This window comes from Pleuronectes platessa, chromosome 1 (genome assembly GCF_947347685.1).
Source record: "Pleuronectes platessa chromosome 1, fPlePla1.1, whole genome shotgun sequence".
Classification (NCBI taxonomy): Eukaryota; Metazoa; Chordata; class Actinopteri; order Pleuronectiformes; family Pleuronectidae; genus Pleuronectes; species Pleuronectes platessa.
The window spans coordinates 7,866,066-7,886,741 of record NC_070626.1 but is presented as its reverse complement, the minus strand read 5'-3'; the positions used below and the strand labels follow the sequence as shown (position 1 = coordinate 7,886,741).

General features: G+C 40.5%; 1 protein-coding gene across 3 annotated transcripts; it reads right to left on the bottom strand.

Annotated features, from left to right (window-relative positions):
* Positions 1 to 874: 874 nt before the first annotated feature.
* On the bottom strand, positions 875 to 20,033 carry LOC128438412 (homeobox-containing protein 1). Of its 3 annotated transcripts, none has more exons than XM_053420986.1 (10): positions 19,847 to 20,033; positions 13,279 to 13,773; positions 11,632 to 11,717; positions 11,394 to 11,504; positions 9,470 to 9,626; positions 9,284 to 9,366; positions 8,411 to 8,506; positions 7,906 to 8,000; positions 7,442 to 7,525; positions 875 to 6,702 (listed from the first exon to the last, which is right to left on the bottom strand). In XM_053420986.1, the coding sequence occupies exons 2-10, from the start codon at positions 13,770 to 13,772 to the stop codon at positions 6,400 to 6,402; spliced, it is 1,509 nt and encodes a 502-aa protein (XP_053276961.1). In that variant the 5' UTR covers position 13,773; positions 19,847 to 20,033; the 3' UTR covers positions 875 to 6,399. The 3 variants fall into 3 exon arrangements, with proteins under 3 accessions (XP_053276961.1, XP_053276969.1, XP_053276977.1); XM_053420994.1 differs by having other exon boundaries at positions 7,906 to 7,997; XM_053421002.1 differs by having other exon boundaries at positions 7,906 to 7,994.
* Between the last annotated feature and the right edge of the window lie 643 nt (positions 20,034 to 20,676).

Here is a 20,676-nt window from a genome sequence, read left to right as displayed (position 1 = left end):
AGCGGATGAAGGTCTCGGTTGTCATGGAGACAGATCGGCATGCAGTCACAGTAGCTAATTTCTCAAATTGTCGTCTTGTGAACTTCACCCTCTGATGAAGACTGATACTGATGAAGGCTCAGAAAAACCTGGTGAGTGGAGCTTGAGTTGGGATTTTTTCCTCCAGTTTCACTCTGAGGGTTTGTTCTTTAAACAAGATAAAACCACCTTAGTGGGAGAAGTGTCACTGCTCATTTAAGTTGCTGTTAGTAATATGGAGGATTTGCTTCAATTTAATTCAGACAAATTTTTATAGGTCAAAAATGTCTTGCGTCGGAATCAGCTTCTTTGAGCAGACGTCCCTGGAATAAACCTATTCAGCATTTCAACAATGTTTGTGTCACATGATTAAAACCAACCTGAACATATTTAAGACCTAGTACATCATATTCATAAGGTCTAAAATTCATATAATTCAGACCCAGCTGAAACCCTGGCAAATATTACAATCTTGAGGGACGTTTAAAATATTCTCATGAAAAAGTTTTCAAAATAAACTTGACAGTTTTAAGAAAACCAAAAGACCTGATATAAACTTTTCAGGGCCTTAAAATGCACCATGGTTTTATGGTCAGATGGACATTTACACGAAGCAGCTGAAAGTGAAACCTCGAAACCATTTATGAAAAGAAGCTCTGGCTTCTTAAAGCTGCACTTCCTGGTTTTCAATGATTTCAACTTTGTCTTACTGTTTTACATGAAGTGAAAGGAGCTTTAAACGAACGACTTTGCACAGCTCCAGCTGATCCTTTACATATTCTACGAGACGTGCTGGAACAGACTTCATTTCCATGAGCAGCTGATGTATGTGAACAGGACAAACCAAGACACACTGTGTGGACTGATCAGTTTTTATTCCCTTGTAAATATAATATCAAAAAAACACACCTTAAAAATAACAAATAAGGTTTATCCAACAGATGAAAAAGTAACAAAAGGCATATGTAGATCTTCTACATAGCGATTACAGAACAGTCTACCGTCCAAAAAAGGCACTAAATCTTGAAATAGAAGAGAACGAGAGGGGATTCTAAAGAACAAACAAACAGCTTCAAAATGCTACAACAAACATCCTGCTGAGGGTTCCATACTTTTCTTCTAACACAGAATTATTCAAGAGTTTATTTCCAAGAATGAAATAGCAGATAAAATGTGTTAGTCGCATTTCCAGTCATTGGTTGAATAAGCGAACATAAAGGGGTAACATCCACGTTTTATAGCTGGATGCTTTCACAATAACTGTCTTTTTCCCAGTAAAATTAAAGTTCAGGCAGCAGATTTCAGATCAGATGGAGCCTCTACAGCCCAGTCTGCCTTACTGGGAGCCAGTGAGGACATCTCAGATCCAGTACATATTTACTCTGCTGTGTTTATTGAGAAATAGACAACAATGGGTAATTATGAATGTGATCGGGAAACAGTGAATGCCTGGACACACGTACACATGTTCCAGGCCCTGATCTGATTCAGCAGTGAAGGATGCTCGCCGTTTAAAAACAAAACAGAAAGGCAACAGAGGAATGAAGGCTGAAGATAGAACTGCATTTAAACCAGAGAAGAAGAAAACGCGCTGTCGTCAGAGACAACGCACTGCGGACTGGAGCATGACTGGAAGAGCAAAATGCTTAGAGTTTTAAAGGGAAATATAATATGATATAACTTTTTTATTATATGAAAAGACATTTTCAATTTTATAGATTGAGATTTTTTTTTATGTTGAAATGTACATTAACGCAGGTGGATTAAACCCACCTACAGAACATGTGCAACAAAACAAGGCAGGAAGAAATCTGAAAGCAACAACTTTCAACAGCAACAAAAAAAGACGGCAGCTTGTCTCAGGTTTTCATTTACAGTTTCATTTAGTTTATGGTTTCTCATTATGCATGCGTGTCAAATCTTTTGTTTTAAATTTTTGCTTTCAGATTTCTTGGCTCTATAATGACACAAAAACAAGGATACAGACAATCTTTCAATTTCCTGCATCAGAATTCTAAAGTACAACTTCACGATAAGACCATGAAGGCAGCAAATTAAAGCATTTCAAATGCTGAAATAATCTCAGAACAGCACTTTGTCTCAAATGAATCCACAGATTCACTTCAGAAAGGCTTCTGCTTGGCAGACTCAAAAGAAGAAAAAAAAACATTTCCAACCCTGGGAGGGGTTGGTTTGATATTTTTGGTGTAAATAATCATATATTGATGACACAGCTACATAAGTGATGCCTCAGAGTCTAACTGCTTAAAGCAAAGACACCAGGACAGCTCTGCTGCCGCACAACTAAGAGACATTCCACCACTAAGTTTAACACTTTCTCAGACGCTCAGTCTGAGGCCAACACTGACGACGTGTTGGGACTCCACCAGGATGAGGAGCAAAATAAACTATTATACATTTATTCCATGGACTCTGAGCTGATGAACAAATATATGTTTTTTTTCTGGAGTGGAACTTCCCTTTACTTTCCAAATGAATATTTATTGGCTCGAGTTTGAGGGAATTTCCCTTTAAAAAGGACACTGAAGTTTGTTATTAGCCAGCGTGCGCTGTCTTTACAGCTTCTTTAATCCGCAGCGGCCCGGGCGGTGATTCACATTACAGCAGCTGCGGAGGAGGTGTAGCTTATACTGTAGCTTAGGGGGGTAGTTTGATTGTTAGTGAGGTATATGTGTCGAGTGTTTAACTCTGAACTAGTAGCTGAGCCTGTAAAGCACCTGGTGATCAACAACGATGAAGCCACTTCACTGTTCATATGTAGCTTAGCTTAGCATTAGTCATGTGTTTACAGCCGCTGTAGGAGACCTCCGACCTGCACTGATCCTGTACACTGTAAAAAATAAGGCACTTTAACTTAAAATCATCCAGTACATCTCATGTGCTGAATAACTAATGTCACGTCAGGGACATGGCTCCATGGAGCTGGATCACAGCTGACGTACTAAAGATAGACCGCTCCTTCTACCAGCTGTCACACAATGAAACAGAAGAGCTGACTACACTAATAACAACACAATTATCAAAGATCAGCTGCTGAAGTTGACTGATAATCAGCATCATTAAAATCTTTTAATTAATTTAATCAATTTTCCCATTGACAGGAGTTTTTTTTCTGTTGTTTTCCCCCAATGAGTCATTGTTGAAGTTAGGAGGGCACCAACAACTGAGGCGCTCTCTCACTTGCTGTGTGGCCAAATTAGCGAGTTCACCAAAGTGTCTCCGTCACTACCGATTGGAGTCAGAACCGATTAAACTGCAGAGTAATTTGACCAGGGAGTGAATGCTGATTGTATCCATTCACACTGCAGAAACCAGATGTTAGTGGATTATATGGGAGATTGTATGATTATAGAAATAATATGAATGCTTGCTGGGGGACACAGGGGGGCAGTGGTTAGCACTGTGACATCAAAGGCAAACACATCTGCAATCTTACCCAAACAAAAGTGTTTTGGATGAGATGAATATCGTGGGACAAACAAGTGGGATGAATAATGATGAGATAACAATGTCTCCTGCTAGTTATTTAGTATTCTCTCATCCAACCAGTAGTTAGACTCAGGTCTAAAGGGCTTAACCCTAAATAAGGACCCATGAGGATTTTGTTGTAAAGCAGAGAACAGATGGGACTTCTACAGCGGCTGTACTGGGGATAAATATTTCTAGATGTGACTCGTATGATCAAACATTTATATTTCAGATAAAGACGACTTCTCGTTGTGGTCGTCTGTAAAGAATCTAACTCTTAGCTTTCTGAGGAACAACCTCAGTTTCCCTAATCTTTTTTTTCCTTCTGGCTCTGTGTTCCGTCACTGACACGGACCATGAAGTGTTGGACGAGCAGCGACTCTTAAGCACCATGACATTTATCCAATAAAGTGTCATTTGAAATGAAAACTGAGTTGAAACGTGAACATGTGTGTTTAGAACACATGGCATATCGGGCACGAACACAGATATACCTACAGAGGAACACGATGCAGTTAGCTTTGCTATAATGTGACACATCTGATGCATCATTGATTAGCATATCTCTAATACATAGTTCCATCCAGGACTATCATACACTCAGGAAATACAGAAACTTTCAACTTAATACTTTGGCTAATGCTTCACTCACCTTCTGCCAACAACAAAGAGTCATATTGATAGTTTCTCTCCTTAGAAGCTAATATGTTTATATATTGTAAATAGAAATGGATCGGGGCACACATACACATACCCTCACAGTTTATATCATATATAGACTGTATATACGTATGTGTGTACGTATGCGTACATACGCCTCTTTTATATTCACGTATTCACTTTACACTTGAATCTGTAATATCTAAACAGTTTGATTAAACTGTTGAACCCTCCCAGCTGATTCTATTGATTATAGATGATCTCACAGTGATCATTCATTCTGCCTGAGCATCCGACACGGAACAGGGCACAAATGAATAGAAAACACTTGATCGTCTGGACACTCACATTTCTAGTTTTTACACAAATCTGTATTTGGCGACATGTGACATTTGTGTTGAGTCACTTTTTCTTTCGTAATCATTTGATATTGATATGGAAGCAAAGATGCGATAACAATTTGAATCACTTCCGCCAGAGGAGGTTATGTTTCCACCCCAGGCATTGGTTTGTTTGTTTGTTTGTTTGTTTGTAAAGAGGATTACACAAAAACACCTGAACGGATTACTACACAACTTGGTGGAAGGATGTGTTATGGGTTGGGGAAAAAGCAACTACTAACTTTGTTAGGATCAGGATCTTTTTTTCCCTACTTTCTTTGAAATTGTAGGATTTTTTTTCACCAATTTTAGCAATTTCTACTGGACAAGTCATGGATCTTAATGAGGAAAATCAGGCATCAGGAGTGTGTGCAATGAGGTATGCACTCTACTGAGGGTCATTCAGCTTTACCGCCTGAAGTAAGGTGCTGCTCATGGGGCTTGAATTTCTTTTTTTTAATTTCAGTAGCTCATTTTGAGTTGTGAAATTTAGTAGAAAATATTATTTTCTACAATGTAAATTGGAGAAACCTGAAAAGAATTCTTAAAATTCTAAAAAAGATCACTCATTATTTCATAAAATGAAAAATTCCAGTTGCCCATTTTCACTTCCACACTTGCTGTGAACAAATAAAAAAAGCCTTTACTAATTCATGGCAAAGATTTAAAAAACTTTTAGCAATCTGGTCGACAAGCTACTGTGCAGCAATATGTAGGGTTATTTCTATCTTTGTCATGCATTAGCCACACTAATAAAGGCTTGTTCATTTTCCATAGAGTCCTTAGGGTTATTTTCTTTCGTTGTATCTAAATCAATCACTTTAGCACCAAAAAGCACCTTTTGATTTTTTTACACATATTTCAAAACAGAAACTCAAATTCAAGCAGCCAAGACAAAGCAATGAGGTTGTGTTACATGTTGTTTGTCGTTCAAGGAAGAGCAGCTCAGACAAGTGACTGAAAACCTGGACAGCTCGAGATATATCGGAGTTTGTGACCATACATTGGAAAAAAATGTGTTCAAATTAAAATGATTGTACCCATTCTTTGCTTCCATATGTTGAGCTTATTTCATCAGGGTGGGGGGACAGAGGAACTGGTCATTTTAGTCATCTTAAGCTGTAACGTGACCTTGACTTAAAAAAAAACTAAGCTTATTCTGCTGTTCTTCTCACTGGAAGGAATCAACAGCGAATGTGAAATGTAATCAACTGTGATGACATGATTTACATAACTCGGATTTTTAAAACAAGCAGTTAAAATGAACTTAACTGTCAAATTCATGTATTTCGTTTTTTGAGGCTGTTCAGTTGTGTTGTGATCACAGTGCAAGACCCTGAAATCTTTTGAATCCCGTGATGAATACAGTGTCTGTAAAAATGCAGATTATCAAGGAAATCTGCCTAAAACATCAAGTCCTGTTACTAAGTCAGTGTCTTCTATGGAGGATTAAAAATGCCTAAATAACAAATAATAATGTGCAAAACAACACACGTTACTTTTGATGATACTCTGAATTTTCTGTCTCATAATTGAGTGATTTGTCATTTATTTCTCTTTCATTATTTGATTTTCTTGTTATGAAGGCATTTGAAATATTCCACAGTCATCTGACGAGGACTTTGACAAATAGAAGTTAATCGTTATTATTATTGTCATTGTTATAATACACTAGTAATGCCTATACGAGCATAGCAGAGCAGGTTGATGGTTGGAGGTAGGGTTGGGAGGTATCTCAGGGTTGGCGTTTACACGACTTTTGGTCATTTTTTTCCACTTATTACATTCCTATAAAATCCGCTTGCATATTAACACACCTGTTTTCTGACAACTCCAGTATCAACCACCCTCTTCAGTCATCCTCAAGCATTTCCGTCTTGATATCATTCTCCACGCTGCAGCCCGCCCCTTCCCCCCGATTGGCAGCCTTCTCCAACCCGATGGGGTCCTGGGGCTCGGACAGCACGCTGTGGATGGTGGGTTCGTCCTGGAGAGAAGGGGACGGCGGAGACCAGGACACGCCTGTCAATCTGGATCCTTCTGCCTGAGGACCCGTCCCTGTCACTAGGGAGCGGCCAATCAGAGAGGTGCCCCTCTGTACAGACAAGCTTCCTCTACTCAGAGCGGAGAACCAGCTGGGGAGCAGTGTGGGAACCTGAGCAGGGAGAAGATGAGAGAATGACTTTTGGCTCAATCTATGTTTGTTTTTTAATTTGAATCCACACTTTTTCCTGTAGATAAACCCTCCTCTCTAAGGCTACATCTGTACAACTAAGTTTTCGTTTGAAAATTAAAACGATCTCTGTCCACACAAGCATTTTGGCTAAATATCAAGTTTAATTCCCGTCCATACTAACATGGCTGAAAATGCATATCACATGACCTCTCACGTACACTCGGTATGCACATGCCAGTGTAAACAGGAAGACGTGCATGTGCTATATACCTACCTACGCATGTAAGCAGCTCTATCATTGTAAAATGCAGAATTTTACAGCACAACATCTGTTTGTCAAAAAAAAACAGGGTCAGCAACAATTTGTATTGATTTTCCATGTTGTGTTCTCTACTGATAGATGAGGAGAAGGCTGGTGGTTTTCACTCAGAAGGGGGTCACATGTGATAGGAGCCTGATGAATTAGCTCAACCAACGTTGTGACCGCCGTTTCCAAGCATCTGCGTTTCTGCCTGTCCAGACTGGTGAACAGCCCTGTGGGTTCCAAACTAAAACGAGCGTTTCCAAACTTCTCCTTGTTAGTGGCTCTAAAACTCTGGAGTATTATGAACAGCAGCAGAGTTGATGCGTTTTAAAACAAAAACGTGGTAGTAGGAAGTGGCCAGAGACGAAAACTCAGTTTGCATTGTGGAAGACAGTGGTTGTAGTCGGGCTGTACCTGGGTTGGAGATGAGAGGTCGGCTCTGCTGAACCCAAACTGCCTGGCCGAAGCTCTCTTGTCAAATAAAGAAACCTCACATCCCTGTAACAGAGCAGCAAGCAGGCTATACAATGACCACATCCTCATACTGGCAGATAAACAGTATCACAATGCTGTGACTTTATAACTACATATCCATAATGGTAGTGATGTCAATGAATGCTTTATGTTTTTACTGCAAACCATACCGAGTCTCTGGAAAGATCAGGGGGAAATTACTTAATGTATTCAAAACAGACAAACATTGTAAATATAAAAAAAACAAAAGTAGATTTTATAAAGGTGCATGTACTGTTGAGAATGGCTTAGGTGGTGTTATGATCCATGTTTAACCATTAACTTGATACATTTTATAACATTGGTAAAAAATTAAAATTACACATCTAAGCTGTTGGGTGTAAATGAATCTACGTGTACTTCACCTGGTCAGGGAAGTCATTGCCATCCACCTCGTCGCTGTTGGACTGACCTCCAGGACTCTGAACCTCGATGCCGTGACTCTCCAAGATGGCTGCTTCTTCAAAAACACAAACCTGATCATAGCATATCGACCTGCATCAACAACACACTGATGCATTCAGAAGCTGCTCTTCTACAGCAGAATATCATCTTGCTGATGCACCTGCTGGTTAAAAATATGTGTGTGTCACTGATACCCGGGTTTGTGTGAGATTCTACAGCTGTGTTGCATTGTTTTGTGTAGAGAAGGTGTGGGTCTAGAGTCAAAAAGTTGGTTAACAAAGATGTGAGTTAAAGAGAAAACGCTCCTTCATGTGCGTTTATTGATTTATTTAGAGACTATCTGAGACCTCAGCACAGCATTTAAGATAACATGCATTACGTTTCCAAGTACCTTCGTCATGCTGAGTTCTAAAGTCCCACTGATTATAACTACAGTCACCACACACAAACACAGGTAGACATTACCAATGTTGGCACGCCTCTTGATGTCTTTGCGTCTGTTGGCAAACCAGTTGTAGACCTTCAGAGATGTGACCCTCTCCAGATCAGTCAGCTTTTTTCCTGTGACACACACACACACACACAAACACACACATGGTTTAAATAACATAAAGTTGTTAAAAACCCAATAAAACAGAATCAATTCTATGTGTTAAGACAGTTGTACTCACCTTGACAATGGTAAGAAGTCTAAAGTAACTGGATGACATTTAAGTATATGTTGACTTTTAAAATCGTGACCAGACTTTCTGCTCAGTCTCAGTACTGGGCAGGGAAGAGAGAACACCACATGTTTGTCCTGTGTTCCCCTTCACAAGCCAATTGTTTCATTATCATATATTTCCACTTAATAATTTAGAATATAGGACAATATGTTGAAAAGCCACTGTACATTTGCACAATTTCAGTTACCAGCTACCAGTAGATGTTAGCCGGTGTTAGTGGCCACCAGCAGGTGTTAGGGACATAACTGTGTACTATTAGCGTTATCAAGTGTTTTGGCCTCGTAATCAACTTTACAGGCCGAACTTGAGGGCATCCTGAGGCTAAAGTTAAATCTGATTGGCTACTGGATTGTATAGCAGCATTATTAAAGGCATGTTGATGCTCAGTGGACATATCCTCCATCAAATATATAATTCATAAGTAGCTATTTGGAACAAATATGCATGAAGTTGCATTTGAACCCTGCGCCTGCTTGACTTGTTATCACAGATGAGCAACACAATGAACCCTTGTCCTCTCAGTCAATAAAAAGATGTAACTGCTTACTTTGTATTTGTGAGTCAATAAAAGTTCAGATGGATCAAGTCAAAGTTTGTTTAGTCTATAATCTACCTGGTTTATGAATGACGGCGTTGCAGGCAGTGGCGATATCCTCTCTCTTGGCTTCATCAGGGTACTGGTTATCACTGAAGTAGCTGTGAAACACACACAATTCCATGTTATAATTACAAGGCCAATCAAAAAATCGACCATGACACTCCAGTCCATCCACCCTTCCTCACCACTCCTCCTCCTCACCTCTCCATGACAGCCAGACACTCCTTCCTCCAGGTGAATCTGCTCCCTCGCCGAAGACGGAAGCCACCAGGGGCAGCGCCAAACGGGGGCGGAGCTTGTTGCCACTCCATCATGTCCTCCAGAGCCAGTGGGGCAGCTCGCATGGCCAGAGTGGCACCTCAAATCACAAATACATTACTCCATTAAAAATGTAATATATAGTCACTTTCAGAACCGAGGTCTCTTAAGTGGGAGGATCTGTGAAGAAAAAGGGGCTGAAGAAATATTACACTAGAAGATCCTGTAGAAAAGCCTGAACATGTGTGATTTGGTTGAAGAGAAAAAGTCGTTTTGGGAATTTCCGTTTTTACGTTCCTATAATCAGTCACTAATAAATATCTTTGGGACAAACGGTTTTTTCTATCAAAAAAGCAATATAAGCCTAACTTTCCTGAATGTCTATGGGATCAAGGAGTTGAGTGAAAGTAAGCAATCAAACTAAGGTGGAGTGATGATGTGTCTTTTTCCAAGCTGCTTCTGAGTTCACAGTCACTTTAAAATCCCTGCAGCTAGTTTTTATAAACTTATACATTCAGTTCCTCCACCTAAAAATACTGCACATCTAACTTATAATCATGAAAAGAAATTGTTGTATATTGCAAACTTATATATAACTTAGACTTAAATGTCAGCATCACATTGTAAAGAGTAAAGAGTGACCCGTCACATCCTGATGTACAGAAGGGGTTATTATTAAAGCATCACTCCAGTCTTTATTTTCCAAGCGAAGACACACAGACTCACTTCAGTAAGACTGTTCTCTCTTTTCATACTTTACATTCCACTCAGCTTGACACAATGTATTCATTGTTCAATGACAGCAAAACAGCTTTCTTTTTCTGAGGAGTAAAATCTCAAGATGATCATAAAAAAACGCAAACATATGCCACTGCTTTTGTTTCTTTTAATAAAACATTACATCTGCGACTCTATGTGTATGTACTGTTCTATCTCAACGTCTACTTATTACTTTATTCACTGATCTCATTCTTCAGACTCTTATTTAGTTTCCTATTTAACTGGGTTTTATTTACATTTTATTTTCCTTGAATTATCTACAACTGTTTTGACGTTCATTCTGTCTTCATGTCTTGTATCCTCTAAATTAAAGCTAAAGAATATCTCTCTCTCTCTCTCTCTTTATCTTCATATTGCAGTCATAGCTTTGAACACCAGTGAGCTGAGGAACAACATTTATTTTCTGCGCTGATGACAGAACAGGGTGTCCAGGGTCCTACTCAAGGACACAATGACAATGTGCAGAGGACATGAATTGTCCAAAAATAAACTCTGCTTTTTACAGATTAACCATCCCTTTCTCTCACTATAGCCGTTTTCAGACAGTCCAGACAATGTCCATACATTATCTGGACTTTGGCTTTCACATATGAGGAATGCAGCAGGACATTGGCAAATCTCTGGGACATTCAGGCGAGGGGGGGCACAGGGGTAGATCATACTGGAGGCAGAACATAATATAAGGGTTGGCCCTTATCGCATAAAGCTCTCAAATCTCATCTTTCCCAGTTGAAATCTATGTCTGAGTCCTCTACACGTACAGCACCTCTTCAGTTTTCTTCTGTCGCCTACAAGAAACATGACACGTTGCTGCTGTATTCTCACATGGACTCACTAGCACATTCTCCAGAGCTTTAACTAGGACACACCTAGTAAAAACTCCACAGACTGTTTGGATCAACAGACTCAGACATTTGCGTTCTCACATACAGCCCCTCTGGAAAGTTATGTTTCAGTGCCTGTCTGAGAGCAGCTTTTAGTGAAAGACTTTGTGCTCAGTCAGTGTTAAGAAACTTTAACTGAAGTCAGCAGTGTTCACAAGTGGAAGAAGGGGCAAGGTTATGTGGGAGATGGGCAGTGGTGTTACCCGGGTTAGTCTTCTCCAGCTGGTACCAGCGGAAGAAGGCTCGTTTCTTCTGCTCGCTGAGGTCAGATCCCTGCTGCAGGAGCCAATGGGAGATCCGACTCTGACTGATCCCTGGGAGGAAGAGGAGCAGCGTCAGATCTGAATCCTCAGTTGGCTGGATGCTTGCTGATACACCATGCTGCTCTGGTAGTGATTTAATGGGCCTGGTTTTCAAAGTACAGATGAAGCTGATACTCACCCGTTACCTGAGCGACCACGGCCTGGGAAATCCGCCTGTTTGCCAGAAAGGACTTAATCTCCTCTTTGATCAAAGAGCTGTCCCTTCTACAAGCACAGAGAGAATAGTGTTCACACAGAGTGTAATAAATGGCAACATTACAGAAACACAATGCATAACACAACAGTCACTCTGCTCTAACCAGCTGTAACTGTGAGTCACAGTGTGTGGACGACAGTATCTGTTGCAGCAGAACATGTGCAGGAATTTAAACCTGATTCTGTTGGAATATTCTCTGCTTTTCTGCTTTGATTTCATCTTCACACACATTCAGATCAATAACAATGATTGCTGCTGTCTGGCTGCAGACTACAAATGAGGCACTGGAGGGTGTGTGAGGGTGTGTGAGTGTGTGTACAGTCTCTGTGTTTGTAGACAGTAATACTCGTATCATATTCACATTCAGTGTGAGCTATAAGCAGTCATCATCATCAGGATTTTTGTATTAACACCTGCTCTCTTGTGTCAGGACTTATATGTTGTAATGTGGTTCAAATACCACATACACGTCGTTATTGGAATAATCATAGTTCTCCACACTGATTAGTCGTGGTTGTCCAGTTATTGCTGTGCTCTAAGTTCAGAGTCTTTTTTTATGCCGTCAGCAACAAGGTTCTTGGTAGTTTGCCAACTAGTGTAATCTAGTTTGTGTTTATGGTCTTTTTGCTGCCCCAATCGCTTTGTTTACAACTGACATCTCACCAGTAACTAAGAAGCTTCAGCTGTTCACACTGAAGCTGAAGCTTTTTCTCAGCTGTTGTGTCCATGTTTTGGTTGTGTACGGTAAAAACCAGTGTGACTAACTCTCATTATTGTACAGATATTAGAAATCAGACATAAAACCATGATGGCACAAACACAATAACAGAAAACACAAAAGCAAAAGTGACATCACAATATAAGGTGCTACAGGTTTAGAATACAAAAACAGTTATGTAGAATGTTTGAGTTCTTCCTTTCTGGAAGAAAACGAGGAACACAAATTTACTTCTACCTTATTCAGGGGAAAAAAGGATTAACAAAAACACCATTCTTTTGGGGAGCTAGGAGCATCTCTACCGTATCTCCTCATATAAACAAGCATCAAATTTTAGCAGCTACTGACTTAACAAATAATGGCTCAATGCAGAATGCAGCAAGTATCTCTACCGTATAAAACAAACGGCCTAGCTGGATTTCTACCCCATCAGTGCTGGATTGTACACTGAGGTAAAGCGTTCCTCTATAATGTCCATTACTTTGTCATTATGTTTGACCAGTGGAATGCTGGTCTATCCTTTGTTTAGCCACGTGTGGAGCTGACTTCTCCACTGGGGGAGGAAACATCAGTTTGTAAAGCTCAAGGAAGAGGACAAGCTGCTTTATTACAAGAGGTCAATTAAAAGAAGAAATACAGTTGCCAAACAACCAAGTTAGTCCTGATCATTGAAGCCGTATCTGTTGTAAAACCAACATTATGTTAGAAAACAACTTATAACCATCATCTTTGGTGGCTTCATTTTTTTTGATGTGTAATGGGCTGGTCAGCAGGTGGACCTGGTTCATATTGGTTTAGTCAGTCCTGGCCTAAGAACAGTCCAAGTTAAGACAAGTCTGGTCTGCTCTTACCTCATAAAGTCCTCCACCTTTTCATCAAGATCTATGTCCTCTTCACTGGCCTCAAACCCGTAGCCTGGTGCAGTCACACTGCCGCCAACCACGCCGAGAGGAAACCGCGGCGGTGACAGCCTCCCATTGCTGACGCCAACCAGGCCGTTCTGAGCCACCGCCGCCATAACGACAGGTGAGGCTGCTGGAACCGGCAGAGGCAGGGAGGTGGTGTCGAAGTTATTGTTGGGTGACATGGAAAGTTGGTTGTCAGGAAAGCTTGTCTGAGTGGCAGCGGAAGTCATGGATGAAGAGGCAGCGACGGTGCTGGAAGAAGACGAGGGAGGCATGTAGGAAGGTTTGTGGCTCAACTTATGTCCATGTTTCCGGTCCAGGTGGTCCAGGGTTTCCAGGGCATGGAGAACCTCCGCCTGGGTGATCCCCGTTCTCCTGAGCCTCTGGAGGAGGTCGATCTGCTCGATGGTGAAACGAGGCTCTTCACCCTGCTGGAACATCCTGAAGGACATCACAACAACAACATTAATACCAAAGAAGATTGACTGTCTCACTTTTTAACACTTCGCAGTAGGAAACCACATGTATTGAAGAGCACAAAATCCTATCAGAGCAAAACAGGTTGGTGTCGGAGCACATCCATTCATTTCTATGCTTGACACAGTCATAAACACACAACATCTCCAAAATCTTGTAATCTTGAAGTCTCCCAAAAATATTTTAACAAAATTGTAATGAAGATATAGATTTAGAAAAAAAAAAAAAAGAGCATCTGATGTAGTATTCTTCAGATCAGCTGGCTGGTGATTTGTCTAAGAGGGAAAATAAAATATTGCTTAAACATGCAGATGAGACAGTAACTATATAGATAAAGGTAACCGGTGAGACACTTAAACCTGAACAAAAGAAGAAGAAGAGAGATACTAATGTATAAAGGGCGAAGTCACATATTCTATCTCAGCCATGACCCAATAAACATTAGGGTAGAAGGATAAATAGTCAAATGTAGGTTATAACTGGTTAACAGAAAACATTAGAAGTTATTAGAACAGTGTATTTAACTGTTCCTAACATTATTAAATGCATGCAGTTATATGACACAGAAAATAAAACACAAAAAGACTGGACTAAGCGTAGTTTATAAGGTAAATGTGTACGCCTAGTTGTATATTAGATGGATATCTCCGATCTTTTAATTTAAAATTTGGCTTTCATGAAGAAAAAGGGCCAATGATTGATGCCAGGCAAGGAATCGCTGCTATAAGAGAAGCAGGACCACGTAAAAATAAATGTAGAGGCAATATCTAAAAATGACACATTTTTGAATTAAATAAAGATTTATTATGCAAATTTCTAGACATGGATGACAAACACTGCATGTAAACATAACATTAGATTTTTCACAACAGAGGTCCAGAGGGAGCCTTTAGGTTTCAATACAGAAAAAGAAAATACCACAGAGGACAGGAACTCTATGAGGAGGAATTCATGAAGCATCACATTGATTTGAAACGAAGGAGACTGGAAAAGAGAGGAGTAATTTTACGCATTGTGTGAAATGCAGGTATGCAGAGGCTTTCATCTTTCATGTCACGTTTGCTGCATGCATTGTTTTCAGGAAATGTCTTGTGTGTGATATAAATCACACATTGGCCCCTATGAATATTACTACACACGGCAGAGGAGATTAAAGAATATGAATGTAATTTTTTTTTATCAAAATGGGGTTTGATGACAGAATTTTTAATTAGTGGGATTATAATTGAAGGGATTCAATTACATATGTAACTTTGGATTTGCTTAATCTGTTAAGCTTTACATCCCCGAAAGCACCGGCAAGGAGACGATCACATGGTAAAATGAGGCAAAGTCACGTCTGCTAGCTTCCTGTCTGCAGATTTACAACACACACACGAGAAGACAGAGCGCAGCAGCTGCTATCCAGATCTGAAGTGCATTCCTCTAGGTTAAATAAGAATGTTATTACAGTGGATGTTTTTAACCCCAGTAATCACATCATGTTACCGACATGGTGCTGCAGACAAAAAAATGCTGAATTGTAATTGTATGTGGTTTTTGCTTTACTGTCATTTTTTCCGACATGCCATTTTTTCCTAAATGTGCTGTAATGTAATGTAATTTCATAATCATGGTCACTGAACTGAAGTTTTTTATTAAATATCATTTCTAAAAAAGGTACATAATCATAGTCACTGAAGTGAAGTGAAGTGAGGAAGAAGGAGATAAACAGACAAATGATGTAGCACATCTGTCTCTGTGCTTTTCTTTCTGGAGCCAAGAAGAAAAAACAGGACAAAGAATCAAAGTCAGCAGACATGTCAACACTTATAGAGAGGGAGGGTGAGGTTTACTGCGTGTGTGTGTGTCTGGAAAAATGCCAAGAAAAATTTACATTTCAGGCAGCCAAGCACCATACTTTGTGTCTCTGCTGCAGAGGATGAGTCATACTGTAGACTATTAGACAGTTAGACTGATAAACAGGATCGATATCAAAGCGACAAAATCATGGTAAAACGATTCACCTAGCTATTTTAGACAATGTACATTTAACTGATCAAAAGGATTGGCCTTAAGTTGTGTCTTAACTTTTAGACGCCAGACATGTACATACACACAATACCCCTCACTGACAAAAGAGAAAACCATAGAAAAGCTAGATTATCACATTGACATAAGAATGACACATGGGATTTAGCTCAGGTTCCTTATAATTCTCTCGATCATCTCTGAGATGTTTGATTGGAGCCCACCTATAGAGAATTAATTTGACTGGACATGATTTAGTAAGGCACACAACTGAGGTTTCATGGCTGACAATGTATATCAGAGCAACAACACAGTCAAAGGAGCTGGCCGCAGAGCTCAGAGACAGGATTGAGTCGAGGCACAGATCAGGGAAAGGCCACAAAAACATTTTTGCAGCATTGAAGGTTTGCTAGATCTACAGTGGCCTCTATGATTCTTAAGTGGAAGATGTTTGGAACCAGCGGCCAAACTGAGAGATGAGCGAGAGGTAACCAGGAACACCGAAGTCTCTCTGGCTGAGCTCCGGAGAGACTTTTGGGTAGAGATGGGAGACACTTCAAAAAGGGTAACCATCAGTGTAGTAGTCCATTGATCTGGGCTTCATGACAGGGTGTTCAGATGGAGGCCTCTCCTGAGTGTAGGTATTAACATCTACTTGATGTTTTCAAGACTCTCAGTGTGTGAGAAACAAGATTTGCTGGTCTAATGAAACCAAGACTGTGTCGAGACATGACGCTCAGGTTGCCATTCTGGATTTTGGTTTGAGAGAACTTGCGTGGTTCTTGCCACAGCCTGTGAGGAATGTATTGTATGGTTCTTGTACATCATAATGATCTGTACAAGTGTTTGTGAATTATACACGGCCTGAACCCAACTAGGTATATCAGTATATGAGATCCTTTGTAGGATTTACAATGCCTGTGTAAGGAAGATGCCAGCCCGTTTGTGTGTCCAGATAAGGCAGACCTCGAGTCTGTGGGGGGACCGAGGTGACGCAGGCTAATATCTTTTTTTCCTTCCAGAGTATAATACTTTGAGGCATCTGCTGTACTCATTTAGCTTTTTGGTTTGACTCTATGCATGTTAGTTAGATCGAGAATCTTCTCTGTCAACTGATCCATATCATAATAAACTCATATGTAAGAACAACTGAGGCTATAGTTCATTTTTTCAGCCATCATCAATATCATCATCAGACAACTGTGCAGAAGACATGTCTTTATCAACTACTAACGCTGTATAGACAGATGAGTGCATTTCTAAACCATGTCCAATCAAATGAACTTCCAACATCTCAAAGGTGACTTAGAGCAATGGGAAACACCAGCTACATTTCAGGTGATGTTATCAGATACATAATATGAAGTAAATGAGATCGGGAATAATGACTGGTCAGTGGCTGGCACCTTAACGCCAGCTCTTAAATGTTTTCATTCCATTATTTACAAACCAGCAGTGCTGTAGATGATGTAAACTCAAACTAAGACAAGCAGAGGGTGACGGACAAAACACTGAGAAAATGGGACTGAAACACATAACAGTGAAAATCTCATTTGAACTATGCTATGCTGAAGACATTCTATGACACTCGTGATTAATGGCTCCAGGCTTTTTGACATTAAGTAGAATTAACTTAATTCTCATAAATTCGGAGAAATAAGCTCCACCTCCAGCCTTTAGAGTTTACAGTAGACCGCTGCAAACAGAGACAACCAGCTGTACACAAGTCACCATCTTTAAATAGTCCACTAGGCCTTGAACTTGAACAATGTGTGACAAAACTCAGCAAGAAAACTGCTTGACTTGATGATTGGTTAACACATGCTAACTTATACAGTATCTCACTGATTTGGTTGTGTTTTTGCATACTTTCAGTAGAGTGCGGTAGAAGTAGAGCACATCCTAATGCAACAGGAGCAGGGTGGGACGTCTCAGTACAGCCGCGGGGCGAAAGCAACAATGTTTGGCCTAATTTATCTGCAAGGTTACCGTCTCTACCAGCCACACTGGCAGGAAACCAACTTTCCTCTTAAAGGTGTAACTATTGTAACAAGACACAATGACACCATGTGACTCGGAGGCAAACTGGACTTTTTCCCTTCCTGTCCTGAAAAAAGAAATGGGCAAATTATTTATCATAAGACCGGAATACAAGAGTGTATTCCATCAAAACAACCAAATCAAGGGAGGTAACCGACTTGTATACAGTGTTTGCCACAGTAGCTACCAGACCACTTTGAGATTCCCTTTGTGCGCTTCTGTCTGGACTCAGGACCCAGTCACTGAAGCTTAGCTGATGATCACCAAAGTTTCTCACCCTGGCTATACTAAATCAACCGTCACTTTCTGGAGGCCGCACTTACTCTGCTCGAGACAGGGTTCTCACTGTACCTTTAAAAGCAGTGGTCCTAGTTTTTTCTTACAGTTATTGCCTCCACCAAGGAGGTAAAGTGTCCCTTCTGCATTTGTTAGTCTGTGTGTTAGTTAGCAGGATTAAACAATAACTACTGGATGGATTACCATGAAACTTGGAAGGGTGTGGTATGGGCCAGGAGAGAACCCATACAATTGTAATTGTTTTCCCCCCTAACTTTCTTTAACATTGAAAGGGCATTTTTCAACATTGTCTTTGATACCTCAGGGAGGGATTCTTGGATCAGTGTGTGTAATTTGGTGCAGATCCAAATAAAAGTAGTGAATGTAAATGTGATTTCATAAGAGGACTGCTGGGCCTCAGCAGAGGTATGTGCTCTACTGACTACTACTACTTATTTTGTTATAGGAGGGACAGCCTCAACTAAAATGGACAGAAATAGACTGGTAACTTTAAAAACATGTATCACATGGTCTAGTTTTAAATGGATGTCAGTTGTTCTGGTTGTGGTAAATGACAATTGACACTTTGTCAGAGTTGTGTGTTATTACAGTGTGACTGGTACAGAGTAAGGACTAGTAATAATCAGATAGTGGGGTCTCACAATGCTGAAGTCTTTGAGAGGAAATTACAAAGCATTGGCGAATGGACATTATGGACATAAAATATACAATCCACAAAAGCTGAAGTCACAACCAGTGCAATACTTCAACAGTTTGAAACCTTATGTTTCCAGGGAAGGGGCTGCCCTTGACCTCTGGCCTCTCCATGGAGAGGATCCCTTTCAGAATAAGACTCTGAACCAGTAGCTAATTTACTCCTCAGACTGATATAATGTCACGTCCACTGAAGGGCAGGCATACCTCTGACACAAGTCTAGCATGTTAAAGATAAACAGGATTATTATAAAAGAACCTGGTGACCTGCCTGAAATCCCAACCAGACGTGGCACTGACTGTCTCCTGGCTGCAGCTGAGCACTCTGACAAGTTATAATTACAGTAACAACTTTAATAAGTGCAGAGTGAAATCCAGCAATAAAAGAGCAGCTGGTGCATGTGCTCACAGACTACATGGTGGTGGCCCCTAAAGTAAAGGTAGCCCCCAACTCAGATCTGTATATAGTTCATCCACTTGCATGTCAAATTACATTGAGAAAGTAATGGCTTTAATGTTTCCCTTCTTCCAGCAAAACAGACATGGACGACAGATGGTTTCTTAGGACGTTTCGCTGACAATGAAGAACTCCTCTTCAATTCGGCGTTCATCCTACAAACCAACACAATCAACCCACAACACACTGGCTCATTGTATCGCTGCTTCATCTGGAGTCCAGCGTCATGATCGAACACGACGGAATCAGACGGTGGATCGCTGCGGTTCGCACATTGTGGACAAGCTGGAAAAGTTGACATTGTGTCTGATTAAACGGTTCCCGGTGAACCACGTGAAAGCCGAATTACAGCCTGACATTCGACTGACCGGATAAGCCGGACAGAAGCAGCTGAAGTAGAGAGGAGCCGAGCGGCGAGTGAGATGCGGCAGCAGTGGCTGCTTTTTTTTAAGGAGTTTTCAGTAGTGAGTCTAGAGGGAAATGTCTCAGGAGCTAACAGCAGAGCCGAGTGAACACAGATGTAGTTGCAGCTTCACCCACCTGAATATTCCAGAGCCAGAGCCTCCGCACGCATTTACTCCGACATGTAGCTGCTGCCTCGCGGCGCCAGGACTCACCGACACTGACAGTTTTTTCCCAAAATGTCTCCTCTGCTTCTAATTGGGTTTCAATCCGCCGTCAGACAGATTCGCCTTTTGTCCGGCAGACAGGCGCCATGTTGACACTGCGACGCAAGGAACGACGGGAGTCGCAGTTCACAGAAGTTGGAGTGAGAGACTACACGCACTCCGAGCTGCTGATCACCTGAGCTCAGGGAACTCACTGCACGAGCGGGAAGAGGATCTGCTGTGGTCTGCTAGAAAAGCCAGAGTCTTGAGGGCATAATAGGACATGTTAAGCCATACTAGGACATACTAGGACATACTAGGAAGTTAAGTTATGTGGGGATGTTATGTTTAATTGCTTATTTTATTGAATTATTTGTTAATCAATGTTTTTTAAAAGTGTAGCAGATTATATAATACTATTCTTCTCTCTGCTCCTTTTCATTCAATACGTTGTGTTTGCATTTCTATTGTTTTGTTTGGTTGACTGATGAAATAAACTTATAGATATTAATAGTTCACAGTGCCAGCAGCCAACCTGGTGAGATGTTTGTACTTAAAAAAAAAAGTTTATATCTAAGGACAGTTCTAATATGCAGCTTCAGCTCTTTAATTTTGTTGCCTGCTATTTTCATCATCACTTTGTTGTTTGTTGTCACACAGGTTAACAATCAAGTAAAAATTATTTGCAGGGAAGCATCATTAAAAGTAAAGTAGCCAAAATAAAGGAGGTGAGTCATAAAAGCCAGAGTAGTAATACGTTTG